We start from the raw sequence: 26,242 nt of genomic DNA on the forward strand, positions 1-26,242 counted from the left end.
TGCTGCACCTTCTAGTGTACATGTTGATTTTGTGTTAATAGTGTGCTGGTTTAGGGTATACTTCCATTCATTGTTCTTTTACCCAAAATTTTACATTTCTATCTATCAACACAATAACCATAATACTGTGCCTTTCAATGATTAGGATGCAGATCTAAAATTGGTGCATCGGTGTTCAGATAAAGTACTAAAGCAATTTACTTACCGGATATCGGTCAGGACATTTTTTGCAGGTAATGGAAGGGCCACCTTTGTTAGAGGTTAGTTGGTAACCAGGCAGGCACTCACATGATGTTCCTGAAAGAAGATAATATATGATGTTGAGTCAAACCAAAATAGCATTTACAAGTCAAACTTCTGTGGCATTGCATATGGGTGTCAGGATCCAGTTTACTCTTCAGGTGCAGAGGGGTTACAGGGCAGGGGTTAACTGGAATACAGTACACAAACATAATTCAGTCTCCATTTTAAAGTTACAAATTGTCTCCTTATTTTTATATACTTTGATTTTATATTATTATTTATAGTAAATAGAAAAACTTAGGGCAATTTGGGAAGCTGAGAAGTTGAGTTGGTTGGAACATGGGAATTTCTCGATGGCACAGGCCAAAGAGCTGGGGTATAAGAGCTGAGGTGCTACAGTGCTGCCACTGGTGTGAGATACAATTATAGCAGTGTCAGCTGTGGCTCAGTTGGTAGCACACTCGCCTCTGAGTCAGAAAGGTTGTGTGTTCATAGTCCCACTCCAGGGACTTGAGCACATAAAGCTAGGCTGACAGTGCAGTGCTGTTGGAGGTGCCGTCTTTCGGATGAGATGTTAAACTGAGACCCCGTCTGCTCTCTCAGGTGGATGTAAAAAATCCCAAGGCACTATCTCGAAAAAGATCAGGGGAGATATCCCTGGTGTCCTAGCCAATATTTGTCCCTCAACCAACGTAAAAACAGAATATTGCATTGCTGTTTGTGGGACCTTGCTGTGCACAAATTGGCTGCTGTGTTTCCCACATTACAACAGTGACTCCACTTCAAATAGTACTTCATTGGCTGTAAAGCGCTTTGAGACACCTGGTGATCATGAAAGTCGCTATATAAATGCAAGTCTTTTTTTAGCATGACAATTCTATATAGATAGTTTCCATCATAAATGTGGAGATATAAATCTATATATATAATAAAGCGGTACTTCTGTCATTCTGTCTATCTGTCATTCTGTCTGTCATTCTGTCTGTCATTGCCTGTGCGTCTGTCGGGCTATGCGCTCGAAAGTTACAGGGCGTACCTACGCGCGCGTTAACTCCAAAGAAAGCTTACGCTTCCGAGACGGTTTTAAGCGTATTTACTTTTCGGTCGGACGAAAATTGTTCGCGCCTTATGCAACAAACCTTCAAAATTAAACTCATTATCTGCTAGCATTGATTGACTGACGTCAAGGTTCCACCAATCCTGTTCCGTCACGATTGACCACTCCTACAGTACGGTCCCCTGATGGTTGGCCAATCGGTGTGTGTGTGGGCGGGACTATTCGTTTTCATCTCGGGGATGTGCCAGCCATTGTTTCACTACCAGCTCTGACTTCAGCTTCCATCTCAAATGACTTCAGCTTCCAGCTAAAACTACTTTGAAAGTTAGTATCTCTTTTAAAAATAACATAAGATTTACCAAAAACGTTTTATAAGTACTTTCGCTTTCATTTTTCAAGCTTTTAAAAGGTAGACAGACAGGGACACAGACAGGGCCCTAAAGCCTGGCACTCGATTTAAAATGTTGCCCAGCACCAGATTCACAAAGGGACACAGACAGGGCCCCAAAGCCTGGCACTCGATTTAAACCGCCTGCCCCAAAAACAGCCCTGGCAACGCCGGGCTCTCCAGCTAGTTTATAATAAATGGGAAATGGTGTTAGAGAAATTGACGGGATTGAAGGCTGATAAATCCCCAGGGCCTGATAATCTACATCCTAGGGTACTTAAGGAAGTGGCCCTAGAAATAGTGGATGCATTGCTGGTCATCTTCCAAAATTCAATAGACTCTGGAACAGTACCCATGGATTGGAGGGCAGCTAATGTTACCCCACTGTTCAAAAAAGGTGGTAGGGAGAAAACGGGGAATTACAGACCGGTAAGCCTGACATCGGTAGTGGGGAAAATGCTAGAGTACATTATAATAGATGTAATAGCAGAGCACTTGGAAAACAGTGACCAGATCGTATGAAGTCAACATGGATTTACAAAAGGTAAATCGTGCTTGACTAATCTACTGGAATTTTTTGAGGATGTAACTGGTAAAATAGATAAGGGAGAACCAGTGGATGTGGTGTATTTGGACTTTCAAAAAGCTTTCGATAAGGTCCCGCATAAGAGATTAGCGTGTAAAGTTAAGGCACATGGGATTGGGGGCAAGGTATTGACTTGGATAGAGAACTGGTTGGCAGACAGGAAGCAAAGAGTTGGAATAAATGGCTTTTTTTCCGAGTGGCAGGCAGTGACTAGTGGGGTACCGCAGGGATCGGTCCTTGGACCCCAGCTATTCACAATGGCCCAGAAATTTGGGTCGGGGGCTTCCTGCGGGTGCAAGCCCCCAACCTGCACTTACCTTTTGCGCCGGCAGTTGAGCTGTAGGGCCCCATGGAATTCCGATCCGAGGCCGGGCCCAGTTGCCGCTGCGCAGTGCTTGCGTGTCCCAGGGGCGCAGTTAGTTCGATGCGTCCCCTGGGATCACGTGGGCCATGGGCAGCCAATCGGAGTAGGGAAATGCCCATTCATAAGTCTTGACAGGAAGAGCTGTCAAGACTTATAAATACTACGGCCCCAAAATAGCAGTAAACCTTCAAATAATTTTTTTTTTAAATCACATTTTTTAAATAAACTACAAATTACATTAAATAACTATTTTAAACAATAATTTAAATATTTGAAAAAAATAATTTTATATTCTAACGGGGCTAAAAATAAACTTACCTTGCTTTAAAGTATTTAAAAATAATAAACCTGTGGAAATTTTATTTTAATTTTAATTAATTGACCACTTACCTTGTAAAAAGCAGGCCTTACGCCTGCTTTTTAAATTTCTAAATTCTAAAGACTTACCCTCATGGAAAAACCTGTAAAAAAAACGTAAGTTCAAAGCGCACGCGCAGACTCCCCCGCGCACGCGTTCGACCTCTGAACCCCTTCGTTCAGAGGAACGGAAGTGCCGGTTTCCCGCACATGCGCAGTGCATGCATGAAACCGGCACTTCCATTGGGCTTACGGGTGAGTGCCCAGCGCGTACTCACCCGTGGAGACCCGAATTTCTGGGCCAATATATATAAATGATCTGGACGAGGGAACTAGATGTAATATCTCCAAGTTTGCAGACGACACAAAGCTGGGTGGGCGTGTGTGCTGTGAGGAGGATGCTGAGAAACTCCAGTATGATTTGGACAAGTTGGGTTATTGGGCAGATGCATGGCAGATGCAATATAACATGGATAAATGCAAGGTTATCCACTTTGGTGTCAAAAACAAGAAGGCAGATTATTATCTGAACGGCAATAGATTGAGAGAAGGGGAAGTGCAACGAGACCTGGGCGTCCTTGTGCACCAGTCGCTGAAGGTAAGCATGCAGGTGCAGCAGGCGGTTAAGAAGGCAAATGGTATGTTGGCCTTCGTAGCGAGAGGGTTTGTGTACAGGAACAAGGATGTCTTGCTGCAGTTGTACAGGGCCTTGGTAAGACCACATCTTGAGTATTGTGTGCAGTTTTGGTCACCTTATCTGAAGAAGGGTGTTCTTGCCATGGAAGGAGTTCACCAGGCTGATACCTGGGATGCCAGGAATGACGTATGAGGAGAGATTGGGTCAATTGGGCTTATACTCACTGGAGTTTACAAGATTGAGAGGGGATCTCATCGAAACCTATAAAATTCTGTCAGGCCTGGACAGACTAGATGCAGGAAGGATGTTTATGATGGCCGGGGAGTCCAGAACCAGGGGTCATAGTCTAAGGATAAGGGGTAAGCCATTTAGGACTTAAATGAGGAGGAATTTCTTCACCCAGAGAGTGGTGATCCTGTGGAATTCTCTGCCACAGAGGGCGGTGGAGGCCAGTTCATTAAATATATTCAAAAAAGAGTTGGATATATTTCTTAAGGCTAAAGGGATCAAGGGATATGGGGAGAAGGCAGGGACAGGGTACTGAATTTGGATGATCAGCCATGATCTCATTGAATGGCGGAGCAGGCTCGAAGGGCCGAATGGCCTACTCCTGCTCCTATCTTCTATGTTTCTATGTCCTAGCCAATATTTATCCCTCAACCAACATAGCAAAAGCAGAATATTGCATTGCTGTTTGTGGGACCTTGCTGTGCACAAATTGGCTGCCGTGTTTCCCACATTACAACAGTGACTCCACTTCAAATAGTACTTCATTGGCTGTAAAGCAGGAAGAATGTTCCCGATGGTCGGGGAGTCCAGAACCAGGGGTCACAGTCTAAGGATAAGGGGTAAGCCATTTAGGACAGAGATGAGGAGGAATTTCTTCACCCAGAGAGTGGTGAACCTGTGGAATTCTCTATCACAGACGGCAGTAGAGGCCAATTCATTAAATATATTCAAGAAGGAGTTGGATATATTTCTTAAGGCTAAAGGGATCAAGGGATATGGGGAGAAAGCAGGGACAGGGTACTGAATTTGGATGATCAGCCATGATCGCATTGAATGGTGGAGCAGGCTCGAGGGGCTGAATGGCCTACTGCTGCTCCTATCTTCAATGTTTCTATGTTTCTAACAGGAAAAACTTGGCAAAAAATGACAACAGCAAGAGAGGTTTTGTAGACAAGAAATTTGCCCAGGCATAAGACTCTTATTATATTACTGGTTGAGTTCCTGTTGCATTGCACAGAGGGGTTGGGGGGGCCGGGTCAAAACCAAGTGTAGACTTTAGGTGAAGTGGGTCTATAGAGTAGGGGATAATTGGATCAAGCATACAGACGTAATTCAGTTCCCATTTTTCTCTTCTAATTTTTATATTTCCGTTATAAATTTGTATCTCCGCATTCAATATTGGAAACTGCCTATGTAAAGTTGTCATGCTGTAATTACACTCTTCCACCAGTGGGGGCAATGCCAGCTCCTCTGACCCTACAACCCTTCCTGAACTCTTCATTACTCAAAATTTGGCTTTCTATACACCCCCTGTCCCTTCACCCTATTATTTGAAGCTGATCCTTCAGTCATCTTGGTTTTCTTCTCTGCAACTCCCTCCCTAAATCTTTCCCCACCCTTAAAAACCTTCTCAAAACCCATCTCTTTAACCAAGCTTTTGGTACACCTCCTGATTTCTCATCCTGGCTTGGTCAGCAACTTTCATGGTCATTTTTCTGGTGCTAGCCAAATTTCACAATTTGTCATGGTGGGATCCGAACTCATGACTCCTAAATAGCTAGCCCAGCACCATCATCAATAGGCTAATCTGTGACGTGCATTCTTTATGTTAAAGGTATATAAACATAGCTTGCTATAATCTTTAAAAAAAACTTCGATAAGCTAAAATTTAAAACAAACAGCTCCCTTAAGTCCTGTAAAATCTTTCTAAAATCACAGTATCTACAGTACAATGGGGGCTCAGCCAGGTGTTAATCTGCAGGCATTAGTTTTTCCAGCCTGTCTTTCTCAAAGTGCTCAAATAATCTGGGTGATTTAGGTAGTGGAGCAGAGTTTTAACATCAGGCATAGTTGTTAGGCCCACTAGTTTTCCAGTATAAACATTATAATTTCTTACAATAAATTCAAATTTTCAAGGATTATCTTGGATTTATTGCTTACTTGCAAGTGGAATTACGCACTCTTTCGATTGAAAAGTGAACACAAACACATAGGGCTGTAATCTGTAGCCCCTACGGGTGCGTACAAGGTCGCACCTATAAGGTGTAAGGATAACCATAGCTGTTGTAAGGACAGCGGGGGTTTGACTGACAGCTGATTGACGGCTGATGTCATATCCGGGGGCGGGATCTGACGCCATCTTGGCCATGCTTTCAGACTGTACTGGGAGACACAGAAGCAGGACTGAATAAAATGGTTCTCCTCAACAACTGCTTGTGAGACTCGTAATTGCGTTACTAAGATAACATTACATGGTATCAGGATTTATAGAACTCACGATAAGGACATACTACAACAATGGAAGGAATTAAACCTCCGGCTAATCTGCAACTAGAAGGAAATGTGGATGAAAATTGGCGTGTCTTCAAGCAACGCTTTCTTCTCTACCTCACAGCGATTGACGCTTCGACTAGCTCTGGAACACGTAAAGTAGCTTTGTTGCTAACAGTGGCTGGCTCGCAGGCAATCGAGCTGTTTAACACATTTACATTTGCAGCCGAAGATGATAAAAATGATCTGGACAAGGTGATAGAACGGTTTGACGAATACTGCACTCCAAAAAAGAATGAAACGTATGAGAGATTCGTGTTTCGCTCCCGCGTGCAAAAGCGAGGAGAATCCTTTGATGTTTTTTTGACGGACTTGAAAATAAAAGCACAAACATGCAACTTTAAGGACCTGAAGGAATCGATGATACGCGATCAAGTCGTTTTTGGAATACTCGACAAGAAGGTGAGGGAGAGAATGCTTAGAGATAATGACCTAAATTTGGATGCAGCAGTGAAAATTTGTCATGCTAGTAAACTCTCAGCCATGCACACGAAAACGTTCGAAGGGCGCAGCATAGCAGAAGAGAGCGCCCTGGGGCTAAAAAACCTGCCAGTGGATGTGATACGCAAAAGGGACACAAGAGGGCCCACGGAGTTCAAGACAAATACGCCTTACGAATGCAGACGGTGCAGTTATAAACACGTGGCCAGACAGTGTCCTGCTTATGGGAAGAACTGCGCAAAATGTAAAGGCAGGAATCACTTTGCCAAGATGTGTTTTTTAGAAGAGAAAACTGAAGGTAAAAAGACAGTGCATGCTATTGCAACTGAAGAGACAGGAGCGGAGACTTTGTTTGTTGGAATGGTGCAAAATGAGTCAAAACAGGGCAACAGTGCTAATGAAGTGCACTCTGTAGGACCACAGACTGAAGTTTGGATAGCTCCCATGCTGGTAAATGGCACCATTGTTCCCTTTAAGCTAGATACAGGTGCTAAGGCAAACCTCATAAGTTGGAGTGATGCACGGAATCTCAAAGTGCGACCTAAAATACTGAACAAGACTGTGTCTTTGAAGGCATACAATGGACAAAGCATTGAAACAAAAGGAACGTGTAGGCTGAATGTTAAGGTAAAAAATCACATTCACCCTCTGACCTTTGTTATAGTGCCTGAAGGACATGAGTCACTGTTGGGGGACAAGGCCTGTGTGGATTTGGGCTTGGTAAAACGAATCTACACTATCAATGAACAGAACTGTGTGCAGAGTGCCCCCCAAGATACTACAAATCTGACTCATGAGACTATAGCACACAAATATGCAGATGTCTTTCAGGGTTTCGGAGCACTGCCCTTTACATACTGCATCAAACTGAGAGAGGATGCACAACCTGTGATTCACGCACCCAGGAGAGTTCCAGTGGCTCTCCGTGAAAAACTGAGGAAAGAGTTAGACTGCATGGAGGGACTAGCTGTCATAAAGAAGGTTGAGGAGCCGACTGACTGGGTAAATTCCATGGTCTGCGTCAATTCAAAGAAAACTGATAAATTGCGTGTCTGCATGGATCCCAAGGACCTTAACGCCAATATCAAAAGAGAGCACTACCAAATTCCAAAGAGAGAGGAACTAGTCAGCGAAATGACAGAAGCGCAAGTCTTCTCCAAAATGGACGCCTCACATGGTTTCTGGCAGTTGAAACTTGATGAAGAAAGTGCTAAGCTGTGCACTTTTAACACCCCGTTTGGTCGATACTCCTACCAACGTCTGCCCTTTGGTATTAGCTCCGCTCCAGAAATCTTTCACAGAGCAATGGAGCAAATCATCGAGGGCCTGGAGGGAGTGCGGGTGTACGTGGATGATCTGGTAGTATGGGGCTCCACTCAAGGGGAGCACGACACCAGACTGGAGAAAACACTTCAGAGAATACAGCAGTATGGACTCAAACTAAATAAAGACAAATGTCAGTTCGGTGTCAATGAAATCACATTCCTCGGAGACAAGATCTCTGCAGAGGGGATTCAGCCAGACAAGTCAAAAGTAAAAGCTATATATGACATGGAGAAACCAAAGGACAAGAAAGGGGTTCAGCGGGCCCTTGGCATGGTTAACTACCTAGGAAAATTCATTCCAAATCTAGCAGAGAAAACTGTTCAACTGAGAAAACTGCTGCACCAAGAGACTGAGTTCCAATGGGGACATGAACATGAGAGAGAATGGAAGGGGCTGCTACACATTCTAGCAAGTGAACCCCTACTGAAGTTCTTCTGTCCTAAAAAGAGGACAAAAGTGTCCACAGATGCCTCTAAGAATGGATTAGGGGCTGTCTTTCTACAGGAAGATGAAGGAGAATGGCGACCAGTGGCGTATGCGTCACGCTCCATGACGGCTACAGAGTGCCGGTACGCGCAGATCGAGAAGGAGTGCCTTGGCTTGGCATCTGGGTGTGAAAAATTTCATATCTACATCTATGGTCTTCCCAAGGCTATCCTAGAAACATAAGAACATAAGAAATAGGAGCAGGAGTAGGCCAATCGGCCCCTCGAGCCTGCTCCGCCATTCAATAAGATCATGGCTGATCTGATCCTAACCGCCAATCTACTATCACAGAACCATCTCCTGAATCTAACAGAATTTGACACACAAAATAGCAGCAGGATCAGGCTACACGGCCCCTGGGCCCGCTCCGCTACCCACAGGGCCATGTCCGATCAGAACCTAGACTCATGTCCAAATTCCTGCCCGCTCCCCGTAACCCTTAATTCCCTTTACTTCTAGGAAACTGTCTATTTCTGTTTTAAATTTATGTAATGATGTAGCTTCTACAGCTTTTTGGGGCAGCATATTCCGTGGACCTACCACCCTCTGAGTGAAGTAGTTCCTCCTCATCTCAGTTTTGAAAGAGCAGCCCCTTATTCTAAGACTATGCCCCCAAGTTCTAGTTTCACCCATCATCGGGAACATCCTCCCCGCATCCACCCGATCCAAACCCTTCACAATCTTATATGTTTCAATAAGATCGCCTCTCATTCTTCTGAACTCCAATGAGTAGAGTCCCAATCTACTCAACCTCTCCTCATATGTCCATCCCCTCATCCCCGGGAAGATAGATTATGAAAGTAAATTAGCAAAAAATATAAAAACAGATAGTAAGAGTTTTTATAGTTATATAAAAAGAAAAAGGGTGGCTAAAGTAAATGTTGGTCCCTTAGAGGATGAGGCCGGGAAATTAATGGTGGGAAATATGGAGATGGCAAAAACACTGAATGAATATTTTACATCAGTCTTTACAGTAGAAGACACTAAGAATATCCCAACACTGGACAAACAGGGGGCTAAAGGGGGGGAGGAGCTAAACACGATCAAAATCACTAAGGAAGTGGTACTCGGTAAAATAATGGGACTCAAGGCGGATAAATCACCTGGACCTGATGGCTTACATCCTAGGGTCTTGAGGGAAGTGGCGGTAGGGATTGTGGATGCAGTGGTAATAATTTTCCAAAACTCCCTGTACTCGGCAATGGTCCCGGCAGACTGGAAAACTGCTAATGTAACACCCTTATTTAAAAAGGGCAGTAGACAGAAGGCTGGAAACTATAGACCGGTTAGCCTAACATCTGTAGAAGGTAAAATTTTGGAGTCCATTATTAAGGAGACAGTAACAGGACATTTGGATAATCATAATTTAATAGGACAAAGTCAGCATGGTTTTATGAAGGGGAAGTCATGTTTGACAAATTTGCTGGAGTTCTTTGAGGAAGTAATGTATAGGTTGGATAAAGGGGAACCAGTGGACGTAGTGTATTTAGACTTCCAAAAGGCATTTGACAAGGCGCCACACAAAAGATTATTGCTTAAGATAAAAAATCACGGGATTGGGGGTAATATTCTGGCATGGATAGAGGATTGGCTATCTAACAGAAGGCAGAGAGTTGGGATAAATGGTTCATTCTCAGACTGGCAATCAGTAACTAGTGGTGTTCCGCAGGGGTCAGTGCTGGGTCCCCAACTCTTTACAATCTATATTAACGATTTGGAGGAGGGGACCGAGTGTAACATATCAAAGTTTGCAGATGATACTAAGATGGGAGGGAAAGTAGTGAGTGAGGAGGACATAAAAAACCTGCAAGGGGACATCGACAGGCTAAGTAAGTGGGCAGAGATTTGGCAGATGGAATACAATACTGGAAAGTGTGAGGTTATGCACTTTGGCAGGAAAAATCGTAGAGCAAGTTATTATCTTAATGGCAAGAAACTGGAAAGTACTGAAGTACAAAGGGATCTGGGGGTCCTGGTGCACGAAACTCAAAAGGTTAGTATGCAGGTGCAGCAAGTGATTAAGAAGGCCAATGGAATGTTGGCTTTCATTGCTAGGGGGATAGAATATAAAAATAGGGAGGTATTGCTTCAGTTGTACAAGGTATTGGTGAGACCGCACCTGGAATACTGCGTACAGTTTTGGTGTCCATACTTAAGAAAGGACATACTTGCTCTCGAGTCAGTGCAAAGAAGGTTCACTCGGTTAATCCCGGGGATGAGGGGATGGACATATGAGGAGAGGTTGAGTAGATTGGGACTCTACTCATTGGAGTTCAGAAGAATGAGAGGCGATCTTATTGAAACATATAAGATTGTGAAGGGGTTGGATCGGGTGGATGCAGGGAAGATGTTCCCGGTGATGGGTGACACTAGAACTAGGGGGCATAGTCTTAGAATAAGGGGCTGCTCTTTCAAAACTGAGATGAGGAGGAACTACTTCACTCAGAGGGTGGTAGGTCCATGGAATATGCTGCCCCAAAAAGCTGTAGAAGCTACATCATTACATAAATTTAAAACAGAAATAGACAGTTTCCTAGAAGTAAAGGGAATTAAGGGTTACGGGGAGCGGGCAGGAATTTGGACATGAGTCTAGGTTCGGATCGGTTATGGCCCTGTGGGTAGCGGAGCGGGCCCAGGGGCCGTGTAGCCTGATCCTGCTCCTATTTCGTGTGTCTAATTCTGTTAGATTCAGGAGATGGTTCTGTGATAGTGGATTGGCGGTTAGGATCAGATCAGCCATGATCTTATTGAATGGCGGAGCAGGCTCGAGGGGCCGATTGGCCTACTCTTGCTCCTATTTCGTTTGTTCTTATGTTCTTATGTTAACCGAGTGAACCTTCTTTGTACTGACTCGAGAGCAAGTATGTCTTTTCTTAAGTATGGACACCAAAACTGTATGCAGTATTCCAGGTGCAGTCTCACCAATACCTTGTACAACTGAAGCAATACCTCCCTATTTTTATATTCTATCCCCCTAGCAATGAAAGCCAACATTCCATTGGCCTTCTTAATCACTTGCTGCACCTGCATACTAACCTTTTGAGTTTCGTGCACCAGGATCCCCAGATCCCTTTGTACTTCAGTACTTTCCAGTTTCTTGCCATTAAGATAATAACTTGCTCTACGATTTTTCCTGCCAAAGTGCATAACCTCACACTTTCCAGTATTGTATTCCATCTGCCAAATCTCTGCCCACTTACTTAGCCTGTCTATGTCCCCTTGCAGGCTTTTTATGTCCTCCTCACTCACTACTTTCCCTCCCATCTTAGTATCATCTGCAAACTTTGATATGTTACACTCGGTCCCCTCCTCCAAATCGTTAATATAGATTGTAAAGAGTTGGGGACCCAGCACTGACCCCTGCGGAACACCACTAGTTACTGATTGCCAGTCTGAGAATGAACCATTTATCCCAACTCTCTGCCTTCTGTTAGATAGCCAATCCTCTATCCATGCCAGAATATTACCCCCAATCCCGTGATTTTTTATCTTAAGCAATAATCTTTTGTGTGGCACCTTGTCAAATGCCTTTTGGAAGTCTAAATACACTACGTCCACTGGTTCCCCTTTATCCACCCTATATGTTACTTCCTCAAAGAACTGCAGCAAATTTGTCAAACATGACTTCCCCTTCATAAAACCATGCTGACTTTGTCCTATTAAATTATGATTATCCAAATGTCCTGTTACTGTCTCCTTAATAATGGACTCCAAAATTTTACCTACCACAGATGTTAGGCTAACCGGTCTATAGTTTCCAGCCTTCTATCTACTGCCCTTTTTAAATAAGGGTGTTACATTAGCAGTTTTCCAGTCTGCCGGGACCTTTGCTGAGTCCAGGGAGTTTTGGAAAACTATTACCAATGCATCCACAATCCCTACCGCCACTTCCCTCAAGACCCTAGGATGTAAGCCATCAGGTCCAGGTGATTTATCCGCCTTGAGTCCCATTATTTTATCGAGTACCACTTCCTTAGTGATTTTGATCATGTTTAGCTCCTCCCCCCCTTTAGCCCCCTGTTTGTCCAGTGTTGGGATATTCTTAGTGTCCTCTACTGTAAAGACTGATACAAAGTATTCATTCAGTGTTTTTGCCATCTCCATATTTCCCACCATTAATTTCCCGGTCCCATCCTCTAAGGGACCAACATTAACTTTAGTCACCCTTTGTCTTTTTATATAACTATAAAAACTCTTAGTATCTGTTTTTATATTTTTTGCTAATTTACTTTCATAACTGTCTTCCCTTTCTTAATCAATCTTTTTGTTATTTTTTGCTGTCTTTTAAAGTTTTCCCAATCCTCTATCCTCCCACTAGATTTGGCTACCTTATATGCCCTTGTTTTTAGTCGAATACTATCCTTAATTTCTTTACTTAGCCACGGATGGCTGTCTTTTCTTTTACACCCTTTTCTTCTCAGTGGAATATATATTTTTTGGAAGTTGTAAAATAACTCCTTAAATGTACACCACTGATCATGTATCGTCTTACTCTTTAATCTATTTTCCCAATTCACTCTACTCAATTCCGCTCTCATACCTTCATAGTCTCCTTTATTCAAGCTTAGCACGCTTGTTTGAGATCCAACCTTCTCACCCTCTAATTGAATATGGAATTCAACCATGTTATGGTCACTCATTCCAAGGGGATCCTTTACTAGGACATTTTTAATTAATCCTGTTTCGTTACACAGGACCAGATCTAAGGTTGCTTGCCCCCTGGTCGGTTCAGTTACATACTGCTCAAGAAACCCATCCCTAATACACTCAATGAACTCATCCTCAAGGCAGCCCTGCCCAATTTGATTTGTCCAATTAATATGATAGTTAAAATCCCCCATAATTATAGATGTTCCCTTATTACAAGCCTCAACTATTTCCTGATTGATACTCCGTCCAACAGAGTTGCAACTGTTTAGAGGCCTATAGACTACGCCCACTAGTGTTTTTTTCCCCTTATTATTCCTTACCTCCACCCAAACTGTTTCATTATCCTGATCTTTTGACCCAATATCATTTCTCTGTATTACAGTGATTCCTTCCTTTATTAACATAGCCACCCCACCTCCCCTTCCTTCCTGCCTGTCCTTCCTGATCGTTAAATAACCTGGTATGTTTAATTCCCAGGCATTGTCACCCTGCAGCCATGTTTCTGTAATGGCCACAAGATCATACCCATATGTAGTTATTTGTGCCATTAACTCGTCTATTTTGTTACGAATGCTACGTGCATTCAGATAGAGAACTTTCAAATATGTTTTGTGACACTTAGTTCCTGCTTTTGCCCTTTTTATTACTTTACCTTTTACTCCATACCTTCTGCCCCTTCCTGACACGCTCTGGTTTTTAATTTCCCCACTGCTACCTAAGTCTATGACCTTCTCTGTTGTCATTTTTATTATTTGCTCTCGAGGAACCTCCCCCCCCCCCCACCACTAGTTAGTTTAAAGCCCTCTCTACAGCCCTAGTTATATGATTCGCCAGGACTCTAGTCCCAGCACTGGCCAAGTGAAGCCCGTCCCAACGGAACAGCTCCCTCCTGCCCCAGTACTGGTGCCAGTGTCCCAGGAAGCAAAACCCATTGCTCCCACACCAGTCTTTGAGCCACGCATTTAACTCTCTAATTTTATTTGTCCTAGCCAAATTCGCTCGTGGCTCAGGTAATAATCCAGAGATTATTACCCTTGAGGTTCTGTTTTTTAATTTGACCCCTAGCTGCTCATACTCCTTTAAAAGAACCGGCTTCCTAGTCCTATCTACATCATTTGTACCAACATGGACCACGACAACTGGATCCACCCCCTCCCACTGCAAGTTTCTTTCCAGCCCAGAGGAGTTGTCCTTAACCCTGGCACCGGGTAGGCAACACAGCCTTCGGGACTCTCGCTCTCGGCTGCAGAGAACTCTATCTATCCCCCTAATAATACTATCCCCTACCACTACAACATTTCTATTTACTCCCCCCTCTTGAATGGCCCCCCGTTCCACGGTGCTGTGGCCAGGTTGCTCATCCTCCCTGCAGTCCCTGCTCCTGTCCCCACAGGGAGTAAGAACCTCGAACCTGTTGGACAAGAGCAAGGGCTGCGGCTCCTCCAGCTCTACCTCCTGGATCCCCGTACCTGCCTCACTCATAGTCACGGACCATAAGCCACTGCTAGGGATCGCAAAGAAGAATCTGTGTGACATGTCACCACGGATACAACGCCTGATGATGAGACTTCAACGTTACGATTTCAAGCTAACATACATGCCAGGAACACAAATGTTCATTGCAGACACACTATCCAGGGCTGCGTCGTATGCCACACAAAACAGTGAAACAGAAGAGGATGTGGCTCTTCATGTGGATATGGTCTACGCAGCATTGCCCGCCACACAGGAGAAACTATCAGTGATAGTCACAGTGACATCAAAGGACCCAGTCCTGAGTAATGAGAAATCTTCAAGAGGGCTGGAAGAAAGGGTCATGTAAACAATATTATCACATTCAGTCTGAGCTCTCTGTGGTCAATGGATTACTGCTTAAGTGTGACAGGATAGTAGTGCCCACCTCCATGCGACAAGAAATGCTCAACAGGATACACGAAGGGCATCTGGGTGCAGAAAAGTCGAAAAGGAGAGCACGTGAGGCACTCTACTGGCCAAACATGAACTCTGATATTGACCAGTTGATCAGCGAGTGTGCTACATGTCAGGAGTATCACTACAAGCAAGCAAAAGAGCCCCTCATTACCACAGAGCTCCCATCACAACCTTGGGAAAAGGTCGGAACTGATATATTTCACTATGAAGGAAAAGACTATTTGTTAGTTATTGATTATTATTCCAATTATCCGGAGATTGCTCTCTTGTCCAGTACTACATCAAGAGCTGTGATAACTCACCTGAAGTCAATCTTTGCCAGGCAAGGCATCCCTCTAACCCTGGTCTCTGATAATGGCCCTCCCTATGCCAGTCATGAGTTTCAGTTATTTGCTTCAGAGTATGAGTTTAATCATGTAACCTCCAGCCCGCTCTATCCTCAGGCTAATGGAAAGGCGGAGAAGGGGGTATAGATTGTGAAAAGACTATTAAAGAAAGCAGCACACAGCAACACTGACCCATATCTGGCCCTGATGTCGTACAGGGCGGGCCCGCTAGCAAGTGGCAAGTCTCCAGCTGAGCTCTTACTGGGTTGGAAAATCCGTACACGACTTCCCAGTTATGTCACACCTGGCCACAGAGATGAGGTGTGGGCAGACAAGACTCGTAAGCTACAACAGAAACAAAAAACACTTCATGACCGCACAGCCACTACACTAGTGTCGCTACAGGAGAAGGATATAGTCCGCATTGAAGGGCCTGAGTCATGGCCTACAAGAGCCACAGTTCTACAACAGGTCGCCCCCAGGTCATACAGTGTCATGACAGAGAACGGCAATGTGCTTCGCAGAAACAGGAGGCACCTACTGAAAACCACAGAGACCTTTCAGCCTCAGGAGGACGGAGAGGATGACGAGATGAGGGAAATGCCACAAAGAGACGAGATGAGGGAAATGCCACAAAGAGACGAGATGAGGGACATGCCACAAAGAGACGAAGGACACAATAGTGATAATGTGGATACAACTGGGGTGGTTCAGCAAACATCCGTCCAGCCACGCAGGTCACAGCGCACCAGAAAGCCTGTAGTTAAACTTGACCTGTAGACAGGGATTGATAAGACTGTAAATAGTTAATGGACTCATGGGTGTAAGGTTTATACCTACCTGCAATTAGTTACACTGACTGGTTCTATATAATGTTAACAAGTTCTATGTGTTATGTTATGTTATGTTGTTACTGTGTTATGTCTTCATTGAAGGGGGAAGATGTAAGGATAACCGTAGCTGTTGTAAGGACAGCGGGGGGGGGGGGGGTTTGATTGACAGCTGGTTGATGGCTGATGTCATATCCGGGGGCGGGATCCGACGCCATCTTGGCCATGCTTTCAGACTGTACTGGGAGACACAGAAGCAGGGCTGAATAAAATGGTTCTCCTCAACAACTGCTTGTGAGACTCGTAATTACATTACTAAGATAACATTGCATAAGGGTCTCGCAAGTTCCTGGTTTAGGCATGCGCATGCGCGAATTTTCTTGACAGATCCTCCGCATCCCCAGGAAAAGGGCATCCGTGGCCGGAGAGTTGGGCTATTTGCCCAACTTCTACACAGCGAATGCCCGGGAAATTCTTATGCCTGGTAAGACCTGCTTTTACCAGCGTAAGAATTTTAAGAAACAGAAAAATAAAACATTTTCAATAATTTATACATTTAAAAACCTGTGAAAAAGTTTATTTTTAGCCCCTTTAAAACATGTAAATTTATTTTTCAAAAAATTTAATTTTTGGTTTAAATATTTAATTAAATGCCATTTTAATTAATTTTAAATATGTGATTTATTAAAATTATAATTTAAAGTGTATAGGTATTTTTTGGGATATTCCCATTCATACTTACGGGTTTCCATACATACGGAATTCCCATAAGCAAGAATGGGGATCCCTCTTATGTCATTCGTTGGGCTGGCCCACATGATCCTAGGGGCACTTGCGAACCGCATGCACCCCTGGGATACGTGGGCCTCTACACATGTCTACGCATAGAGGCCCAGGAGCGCGAGTCTCTGTGGATCCCAAGGCAGAAAGTTTGTCGATTTTTTGCCAGTCAGAGGTATCCGCCCGCAGAAAGCTTCCGACCGCAAATTCTGGCCCAATGTGTGGGCATTTCACAGTTCTACCTTCCTGTGTTGTTTATTTTTGCTGTTGGTGTTTTCCAGCAAGAAACAGAAATAAGAAATTGAGTACAAGACTAATAAGGGTCGCTAACAGAAAGGACTTGCATTTATATAGCACCTTTCACGACCTCAGGACATCCCCAAGCGCTTTATAGACAATTAAGTACTTTTGAAGTGTAGTCACTGTTGTAATGTAGGAAACACGGCAACCAATGTGTGCACAGCAAGGTCCCACAAAACAACAATAATGATAATGGCCAGATAATGTTTTTCTAGTGATGTTGGTTGAGGGATAAATGTTGTCTAGGACACCGGGTTCTCCTTCGAATAGTGCAATGGGATCTTTTACATCCACCTGAGAGGGCAGACAGGACTTTCGGCACACCTCTGGTCGTACTGCACTGGAGCGTCAGCCTAGATTTTGTGCTCAAGTCTCTGTGGAGTGGGACTTGAACCCAGTCTTGAGTCAGATGAGAGTGCTACCAACTGAGCCATGGCTGACAATGGCAACGGATGGTTTGAATCCCTGCTTATGGTAGCCAGTCATGTCTCTGCAGATTCTGAGTCCTCATAAAAGCACGTCTAACAAACCAAACTGTAACTGAGTTTTAAGTGCCGCGTGAGCACACTAACTGCTCTGACTCGAAGTTGCACTGGACAGCAGCAACTTCCCTACACACGTCTGACAATCTTTTACCCACCATCGCTACTTGTCTGCTGCTGGGCACCACACCGCGCGCATGTCACCTGGGAAATATCAAAATACTGTTTCTTTGTGCAACTCTGAACTGTTTGGAAAGGCATCGAAATGGTGCCGGAGCGGATCAGAGGCTGGAGTAGCGCCAGCACCACCACCGGGCCCCAGAGTAACTGCAGCGTCCCAGTCGCCATGGTCTGAGCCTACCGACCCTTCCCCAGCTACCCTCCCACAATCCTCCGGGCCCCGGCAGGTCCTAGCTGCTGCATGATTCACAATATTTGCCATTTTAAAAAAAAACTTATTCCAGCGCAATTCCAAAACATGTCAGCGAGTATTTGAGTTGAGGTGAACGATGTTATAGGATTTTTAAAGCTCGGATAATCGTCCGCTCAGTGTTAAAGATGATATGATTTATTCAATTTAAAATATAAAGCTGTCAGGACCCCGTTTTCCGCCCCACTCCTCCCGGCGAGCGCTGCTACGGAAGCTCCATCGTGTCGGTAGCCAGGCTGCGAGAGAGCGGAGTGTGGTCGGGTATGGATTCGCTTCTCCCTCCTTCTCTCGCTCTTTAACCTTTCTCTTTCTCTCCTTCCTTACACAGAGTGGCTATTCAGGCCAAGTGAAATGCTAGGCCGAGTCGTGTGGGAAGCTGCAGGAGTGTGAGTGTGATGAGGCGCTCGGGGTTTCCCGGAGCTCTGTGGGTGTAGCCGGGCCGCTGGTGGTGGCCGCCGCCGCCTCCTCTTTGGATCCGAAGATGGTGGAGTGCGAGGCTCCAGGAGCTGCGGTGTGCCGGGGGTTTTCGCGGCAACACTCCACCGCGATATTCTTCTTGTCGTTGGATTTTGCGCAGTGTTGTAGCTCAGTGATAGTCACCGCAGAGTAATGTGTGGTCCATGAGGGTGAAGCTGGGTTTTGTAAAGGTGCCCGTGTGTATGGGCCCGATCCACCACCCCATCCTAACCCAACCCATACACTCGGGTGTCATTCTTACAGACGTAATCCCGCCCCTCCCCGGTTGTAGTTGAATTGGATTTTGGACTCACTCACTTGCCTCAGCAAATGTGACCTGTATTTCTGAAAGGAATGACTACAAATTTGAGGGGAGGGGGAAGCCAAATGACATTTTATGCGAGGAACGGTTGATCTATATTTTTGTTTAATCGGCCGATCAGATCGTGTCAGTTTGAACACGTAGTCAAAAAAAGCACCTCATTGCTTATCAACGGAGTTGCCAGTGTGATTTTCCTTGCGGATTCTCCAACCAAATGATTATTATCTGGATCATTAATTGTCTTTTAGAGGAAGAGGCACCATTGCACATTGAATTACATTGTGTTCTGGCCTTTTGGCAATTCAACTTCCAATGACTGAAAGGAATGTGAACGTTTGTAGCTATAATTTTACAGTCCGGATTTTGAATTGCCAAGCCGATGTATCGTTTCTGCTCTACTTCCTTTTTATCATCCACTGCTTTAGCTAAGCTTTGTAATTCCCTCCCTAAATCTCCCCGCCCCCTTAAGATGCTCCTTAAAACCTACCTCTTTGACCAAGCTTTTGGTCATATGCCCTAATATCTCCTTATGTGGCTTGGTGTCAAATTTTGTTTAATAATGCTCCTGTGAAGCGCCTTGAGATGTTTTATATTAAAGGCGCTATATAAATTAAGTTGTTTTGGAAGAATTTCGTGTTTGTATCCGATTTCCACTTGTATATGGTTTCTGTTAACACTTGGGTTTTGTTTTTGAGTGAACATTCATTATTATGCCTGGACCAGATGAACTATGAGTTTAACATTTTTGAAGATGTTTATCAACTTCTAAAGAAGCACTTTGCGACTTATGTTATCATGGGCAACATAAATATGTGGGGAACTCACCTTCAGTTTGGCGAAACTGTGTCTCACGTGGATGGAAGATTTTTTTTATTCTCATAAAGGAAAAAGACTACATTGGTCTAAAATTATTTGTTAGGACTAGGTGGCACACCCAAAGCTTGCAAAAAAAATACAAAACATAATAGAGGCTAATTTTCTTGATGTGTTCAGTCAATCCAGTTTCTTTTGAGTTTTAAATTGGTTTTGGTAATACAGTTTTAATATGGAATGTGTGAACACATCCAAGAATTTGCTCTATTAAAATGTTTCTCTAATCTATGAGGTTTGTTCAATTCCAGTTGGTTGAAATTCTTCTTTTGAGAATCCCAACGTTATTTTGATTCTAACTGCTTGTTACAGGTTTGACCTTGTTCAATTATTTTTTTGCAGTCTGTAAAGTTGGTTTTAACACTTGTCGGAGTGGTCTTCTGCTTCTTTAAAGGAAACTTCCTTTTACAGGTAAGTGTCTTGCAGATGGTAGATGACTCAAACTCCCCTCCTAACTGGGATAAAGCATCAAATTTTGTTATCGTCACATAAACCTTCCAATGACGCTTGCTTTTGATTTTTAATGGAAATTTTAATGGTTCAGTTATGAAGTGACAATCCTGAACTTGCCTTTAAAGATTTGTCATTTTGAAAGTAGCTGTGTATGGGTAGGAACTGCTCGTTGTGCACATCCAGCTACAGAGCGCACTCATTTCCTTTGCATCACAAGTTCCATGTTTTTTTCAAGCAGGGTTTCTTTACATAGTGAGGCAATAACCAGGAAATAGGCAGTTTCACTGTTTTCCAAATACATTGAGAATTTCTGCTATATCATCAAATATATTTCATAATGCAGGGATAGAATTTAACTTTGTATATAGCAACATTTTTGGGGGGTTTCTTTTCCTGCTTACCTGAAAACAGAAATATTTGTTTGCCAGCAAAACTTTGGCTAATCTGACCTTTTTGATTCTTAGAATTTGAGCTGCTTTGCCCTTTTACCACTACTTAGTCCAACATATGGGAGTAATCTAGGATTCTGGGTTTTTGTTTTTGCAATCATTGTCAGGCAAAAAACTAAAATTATAATGGAATACATGTAGGATTTATAATTTTATTCTACCAGCTCATCACTGTCTTTTTAGCTTCATTTTAGAAAACTGTGCAAATTATACCTATTCCCCGTGTTGCTAATTTTGTGGTGCGAATTTTGCAGTTCTACTGTCTCTAGATCAGGAATCTGTTCTCTCTTGAGTAGATAGTGAAGGTCTGCATGGTCCATTCAGGGCAGGTCAAAAATTGACACATTTGAGAACTCAAAAATGTCACTTTCTTTTTGTTCAAAGTATTTTGGGGCAAATAATCATCAAAAGTCATAAACTTACAGACAATAACTTCAAAAGGATTAAGGTTTGAGTAATTCAAAAAGTAATTAAATATTCTAGATGTGTGAAATACAAATTCTATTGTCAACTGAACTTACCTTGGAGTTGCTACAGAATCCAATCTACAGAATCTGATATTTTCACTAAAACATTACTATTGTGATCTACCTGAACCTAATAATTTGTTTGAGGATTGCTGAATCATGTGCGTTAGTGGATTTTTCAGTGCCTGGAATTATTTAAGACATTTTAAAAATGGCAGAGTTATGGATTTTACAATTGTGGTGTTGCTTTATATCTGATTTTGTTTGGTTCATGCAGAGTTAGAGGATTATTTGAAGGAAAAAATCAGGTTACTGGCTTGACATCACTTCCTGTGTGCAATAAGTAGGATTGTGCCCATTAGTGTGAAGTTCTTTGGGAAGGGTGGACTACCATGCGGGATAAAAGCTGTGATGGATTCTCTAAATTGTGGGCCTAGGGTGCAGTTGGTAAAGTAAGGTCATATTTTGTTTTATGTCTAATATCAGTGGAATTTTAAATCATGGGTCCTTTTTATAATCCTTGTTTGGAGAAGGAAGAATGCAGTGGTAGTAAGCTGCATTTGGCTCGACACAGTTTTGATGTGCTATTGGTGTGCGAATGAAACTCTTAGCAATTTGATCGATCACATTATTTCAGGATGAATTGCATTCCACTGAGGTACTACTGCTGAATTACAATACTTCCCCTCATATCAATTTTTTCCACATTAAATACAATTTCAATTGTTTACCAGACTGTGAGGAAAACTGATGTGGCATGGTGGACATCTTCAGAATTTTCAAAAACCACTCCAGTGCATTTGGTGGCGTTTAGTGAGTTGGGAGCTTTTGAGATTTAATGGTTATATTTTTGAAGTGATAACTCAATATTTAAACAAAATCCTATTTTGTGCAAAGTAAGAAGAATCTGCTTTATTCTTAATGAGTATTTCTGACTTATTTATATTGTATTTGGAAGTTACTGAAGTATCCAGAACCTTTTGAAATAATTTGATGTCATCCTGTGTGCCTTTCTTGCCTGCAGGTGACTTTTTCTATTGATAGAGCTCAGTATGGCTGTGGTCATCCGCTTGCAGGGGCTCCCAGTTTCTGCAGGAGCCTTGGATATTCGTCACTTCTTCTCTAGATTAACCATTCCTGATGGAGGGGTGCACATTATTGGTGGTGACGTGGGAGAGGCATTCATTGTATTTGCCACAGATGAAGATGCACGGCTTGCTTTGATGAGGTCGGGTGAAATTCTTAAAGGGAGCAGAGCAAAGCTAACACTAAGTAGCAGAAATGAAATGCAGAATACAATTGAAATGAGTCGTAAGCGATATGCACGCTCGAGTGGAGAAATGTCCAGTTCTAGAAGGTCGGGATCCAGCAGTTCTGGCACAGGTGGGTTAGGTAGCATACCTTCTACACTAGCTGCAAACTTAGTTGCAGCTATGCATCATGGAATTAATACGGGTGCATTTCATCCCGGTGAAATTGGAAGTTCCGATATGAACAACTATGGCTCTCGCATGGATCCCATGATGAGTGGTAATATGTCCACAATGGCTTTATCTTCTCCACAGAACATTCCAGTTACTCCTGCTTCCTCCATGTCTACATTCTTTGGCATGTCTTCTAGAGCAATGAGTGGTAGTTTGGATAAATTTAATGGCTCTGGGTTAATGGATCCCTCTGCTGATTCAGTTTATAATCAGATGAGAGAACGAGGAGCATCTTTTAATTCTGATGATGTTTACTTGCATCTGCATGGCATGCCGTATTCTGCAAGAGAACTGCAAGTAAGAGAATTCTTCCATGGTTTACAAGTTGAAGCAGTTCATCTAACAAAAGATTATCGGGGTCTGAATAACGGAGAGGGTTTTGTTCGGTTTGCCAGTGCTTGGGATGCAGCTGAAGGACTAAAACGTCACAAAAAATACATGGGGCAGAGATTTGTAGAGGTGTGTCGAGCTACAGAGCTGGAGTGGGTTTCTGGGGGAACTGATTTGTTTATAGAAGATAGGCATTCAGATCGAAGCCGAGGAAATCGAGGTCGTTCCCCTCCTCGTGAAGGGAAATATTTCCATTCTCGAACTCGATCAAGATCACCTCGAAGGCGCCGATCGCGATCTCATTCCCCTCGTGATCAAGATTATTGCGTGCAGCTGAAAAATATGCCCTATAGCATCTCAAAAAAAGATGTACGGCATTTCTTTGATGAGCTGAACATAGCAGATGACCAGATTTACCTTGTATATGACTTCTATGGTAAAAGTACAAAGGAAGGTTTTGTGAAGTTTAAAAACTCCGCCGAGCGTCGTAAAGCTCTAAAGTACCATAAGGTATGCATTGGAAACCGTGCAGTTTATGTTTATCCCATTGCTAAAAAAACCATGTTAGAGTTGATAGACACTGTTAAGAAGCCAAGATCGAGAGAACGATCTACCTACAAAGTTGAAGAAAAAAGATACCAGTCAAGAGCAGAGGATCATTCCTCATCAAGATTATATATTTATGTTCGTAACCTTCCATTTGATATCTCCAAATCTGAGATCCAGAAATTCTTTGAGGGATTTGGTGTGGCTGATTATGGGATCCACATACTTGTTGATAGTAATGGCATTGGACGAGGAGAGGCTCTGGTCAAGTTCAAGTCTGAAGATGAAGTACTAAGGGCTGAGCGCTTGTATGGTAAAAAGCTTGGAGGAAGAGAAGTTTTGCTAAAGCTGGTTACTACAGAAGAGGTGCTTGAACTCGGTTTCGGTTCTGTGCATGAAAGAACCAAAGGTCAAAAGGAGCGCGACTATTTTGGTTCCTATGGTAGTGGTGGTGATCGCTCATTATCTCTTGATATGCATGAATTAGCTGAGCCTTTCTTTGAACCTCATGGTGGTTTGAGTTCTGTATCCTCCGTGCAAGGACCAAGGTATGGCCAAGAAGAAGGACTTTATGGAGGGTTTGACGCTGGAAGCAGCAATTTTGGAGGCTACAGTGGAGGCGGATTTGGATCTGGATTTGATTCAGGCTACCAAGGTAATATGGGAATGTCCAGTGCCATGGCTGTTGTGAAGGCTTTCAACCTGCCTTTCAAAATCTCGGTTGATGAAATACTGGACTTCTTCTATGGCTATCGTGTTATTCCAGATTCTGTCATTGTACGGTACAATGACAAGGGATTACCAGCAGGCGATGCTGTAATTACATTTGAAACGGTTGGTGAAGCAATGGCTGCTGTTCAGGAACTGAATGAGAAACCGATTGGAAAAAGGAATGTCAAACTAAGTTTGCTTTAAGTACAGCGGAACCTGCATTTTAATGTTTAATGAACAAATTTTAGATTCTCTGAAGTAAAAGACAGTTACTATCTGGCCACTGCTTCTGCTGAACTGAATATTACCTGTATAACTTAAATTGAGTTGTTGTCATTTGTGACTTTCAGGCAAACATGATTCCTGTTGAAATTGGTTTTTGTTTTAAGTGTTACCAGAAAATAGTTAGCTCTAGTTTACTGCTTTGGGGTATATTATATTTTGTCTTAGCTCAATTGATATAGTTTACAAGATTGTATTCTAACTTTGTTCAGTTTCTTGATTTGATAGGGTTTGAAAGTTAAATGCTGTTGTCGTCTAGATGGTTTGAAAGTAAACTTGAGTAGTTGAACTTCAGCATGCAGAAGTTCTGCATTCATTTTATTTTTTCACTGTAAAAGGATGATTGAGTGAAACCTTTTAAACTACTCGATATCCTGTATAATATTGTGTGTAACTTTTTTTTAACACTGATGATTTTTTTTCATTTACCCCAATTCTATTTAGGGAAACTAGTGGTCATGAGGTAGACTTGTGCTGACCAAATTTTGCTCTGAACATAGTGATGTGCACAATAGAAGTGTACACATACTTTTCCAATAAGCAAAAATTGGCTTGGACGTGTACATGCACTGTTGCAACAAGCAAAATCCAATCTAGATCAGCAGGTAGAAGTTATTAGACCACAGGGAAACCAATTGACCTGATAGCATTACAAAAAATAAAATTTTATCTACCCCTTACATAGGTGTCTATTGAAGGAACATTTTCTTAAAATGACATTACAGGTTTCTGAATAAGACGTAACTTACTTGATGCTCAGAGTAGATTTTTGTTCAGTCTCTTGTCAAATGGGGGCATTCATGTTGCAGAGGGATAATCAAAAGAAAGCTGCAACATATTCCCATTTGTTAAAAACATAGGAAGTTATTTACAAAATGCCTGTTTAAGGTTCTGGAGTATGGCAGTGCAATTCCATGCCTAAATATTTGAATGCATACGTGGTCCAGAGTTACCCTCTCTTTAAATGTACCGAATTTGTCCAGTTTGATCCTTGTCAAGAATGACATCAGGAATTTGATTTTGCATTTGTAGGCCTGTTAACTTTTAATTAAAAATCTTATCTTCAAAGCATTTGTGTTTGTTGGAATACATACATTCTGTTGTGTTTGACGATTAAGACAACTACTTGTCGTTCTGCAGTAAGCATTTTTCTTTGTAATAGCAAATGCTTGTCATGTCCGAGAATATACTTAAAAGCCATTTAAATGTTTTTTTGTGAAGATCTTACTAAAGATGTCTTTTTATCTGCGATTTATTCTGCATAAGTTTTCTGCTTCATAGTTACCCTCCAAGATGGAACAGTTAACGTGCTGTGCAATTTCTGATGGGGTTGGGGGGGGATATATAGTGCTATTGAAGCACCTAACTTAAGAGCCTAGCTAAGTATTTGAGATTTTCATCTCACAAGCCAATCTACTATATGGACATGAAGCGAGCTGACAGGCATTTCTTGCTAGGCCAGAATATCAAGCTCCGAATAGTTTCTGTTAAGTTATGGAACGCAACACCACAATCTTAAATTCCAACTACAGGTTTTAAAAATTGACACTAGCAGGAAAAACTAGTTTCAAAAGTAATACCTTCTCTCTGATACAACCTTTTTGTCCTTGAGGAAGATCAGTGACAACTGGTGTCAGGAAACCAACTGTTAGCTCAAATGCAGTGAAGAGTGTTCAAATATAGCTTGGTTGAATTAAA

At 42.7% G+C, this 26,242-nt stretch overlaps 2 protein-coding genes across 4 annotated transcripts in view; one reads left to right on the forward strand and one right to left on the reverse strand.

Moving 5' to 3' along the window:
• tmem67 (transmembrane protein 67) overlaps positions 1 to 18,345 on the reverse strand; it is a 495,060-nt gene extending 476,715 nt beyond the window's left edge. Inside the window, exons 1-2 of the mRNA XM_085992667.1 lie at positions 17,903 to 18,345; positions 206 to 297 (exon numbers count right to left, since the gene is read on the reverse strand). Coding sequence (XP_085848793.1) covers positions 206 to 297; positions 17,903 to 18,092 — 282 coding nt within the window. The 5' untranslated portion in view covers positions 18,093 to 18,345. The remainder of the gene's footprint in view (positions 1 to 205; positions 298 to 17,902) is intronic.
• Positions 18,346 to 18,360: 15 nt separating this feature from the next.
• Positions 18,361 to 25,615, forward strand: LOC147114763 (RNA-binding protein 12-like). 3 transcript variants are annotated; one of them, XM_085992669.1, is made up of 3 exons: positions 18,361 to 18,435; positions 20,165 to 20,233; positions 22,216 to 25,615. In XM_085992669.1, exon 3 carries the CDS (start codon positions 22,244 to 22,246, stop codon positions 24,464 to 24,466), a length of 2,223 nt encoding a protein of 740 aa, XP_085848795.1. In that variant the 5' UTR covers positions 18,361 to 18,435; positions 20,165 to 20,233; positions 22,216 to 22,243; the 3' UTR covers positions 24,467 to 25,615. The 3 variants fall into 3 exon arrangements, with proteins under 3 accessions (XP_085848795.1, XP_085848796.1, XP_085848794.1); XM_085992670.1 differs by having other exon boundaries at positions 18,431 to 18,560; XM_085992668.1 differs by lacking the exon at positions 18,361 to 18,435 and having other exon boundaries at positions 18,884 to 20,233.
• The last annotated feature ends 627 nt before the right edge of the window (positions 25,616 to 26,242 follow it).

The sequence above is a fragment of the Somniosus microcephalus genome, chromosome 7 (assembly GCF_052327205.1).
Source record: "Somniosus microcephalus isolate GS21.2 chromosome 7, FLI_Smic_1.0, whole genome shotgun sequence".
NCBI classification, from domain to species: domain Eukaryota; kingdom Metazoa; phylum Chordata; class Chondrichthyes; order Squaliformes; family Somniosidae; genus Somniosus; species Somniosus microcephalus.

Coding starts and splice junctions, on each gene's coding strand:
- LOC147114763 (XM_085992669.1), top strand. CDS start 22,244: ATGGCTGTGGTCATCCGCTTGCAGGGGCTCCCAGTTTCTGCAGGAGCC.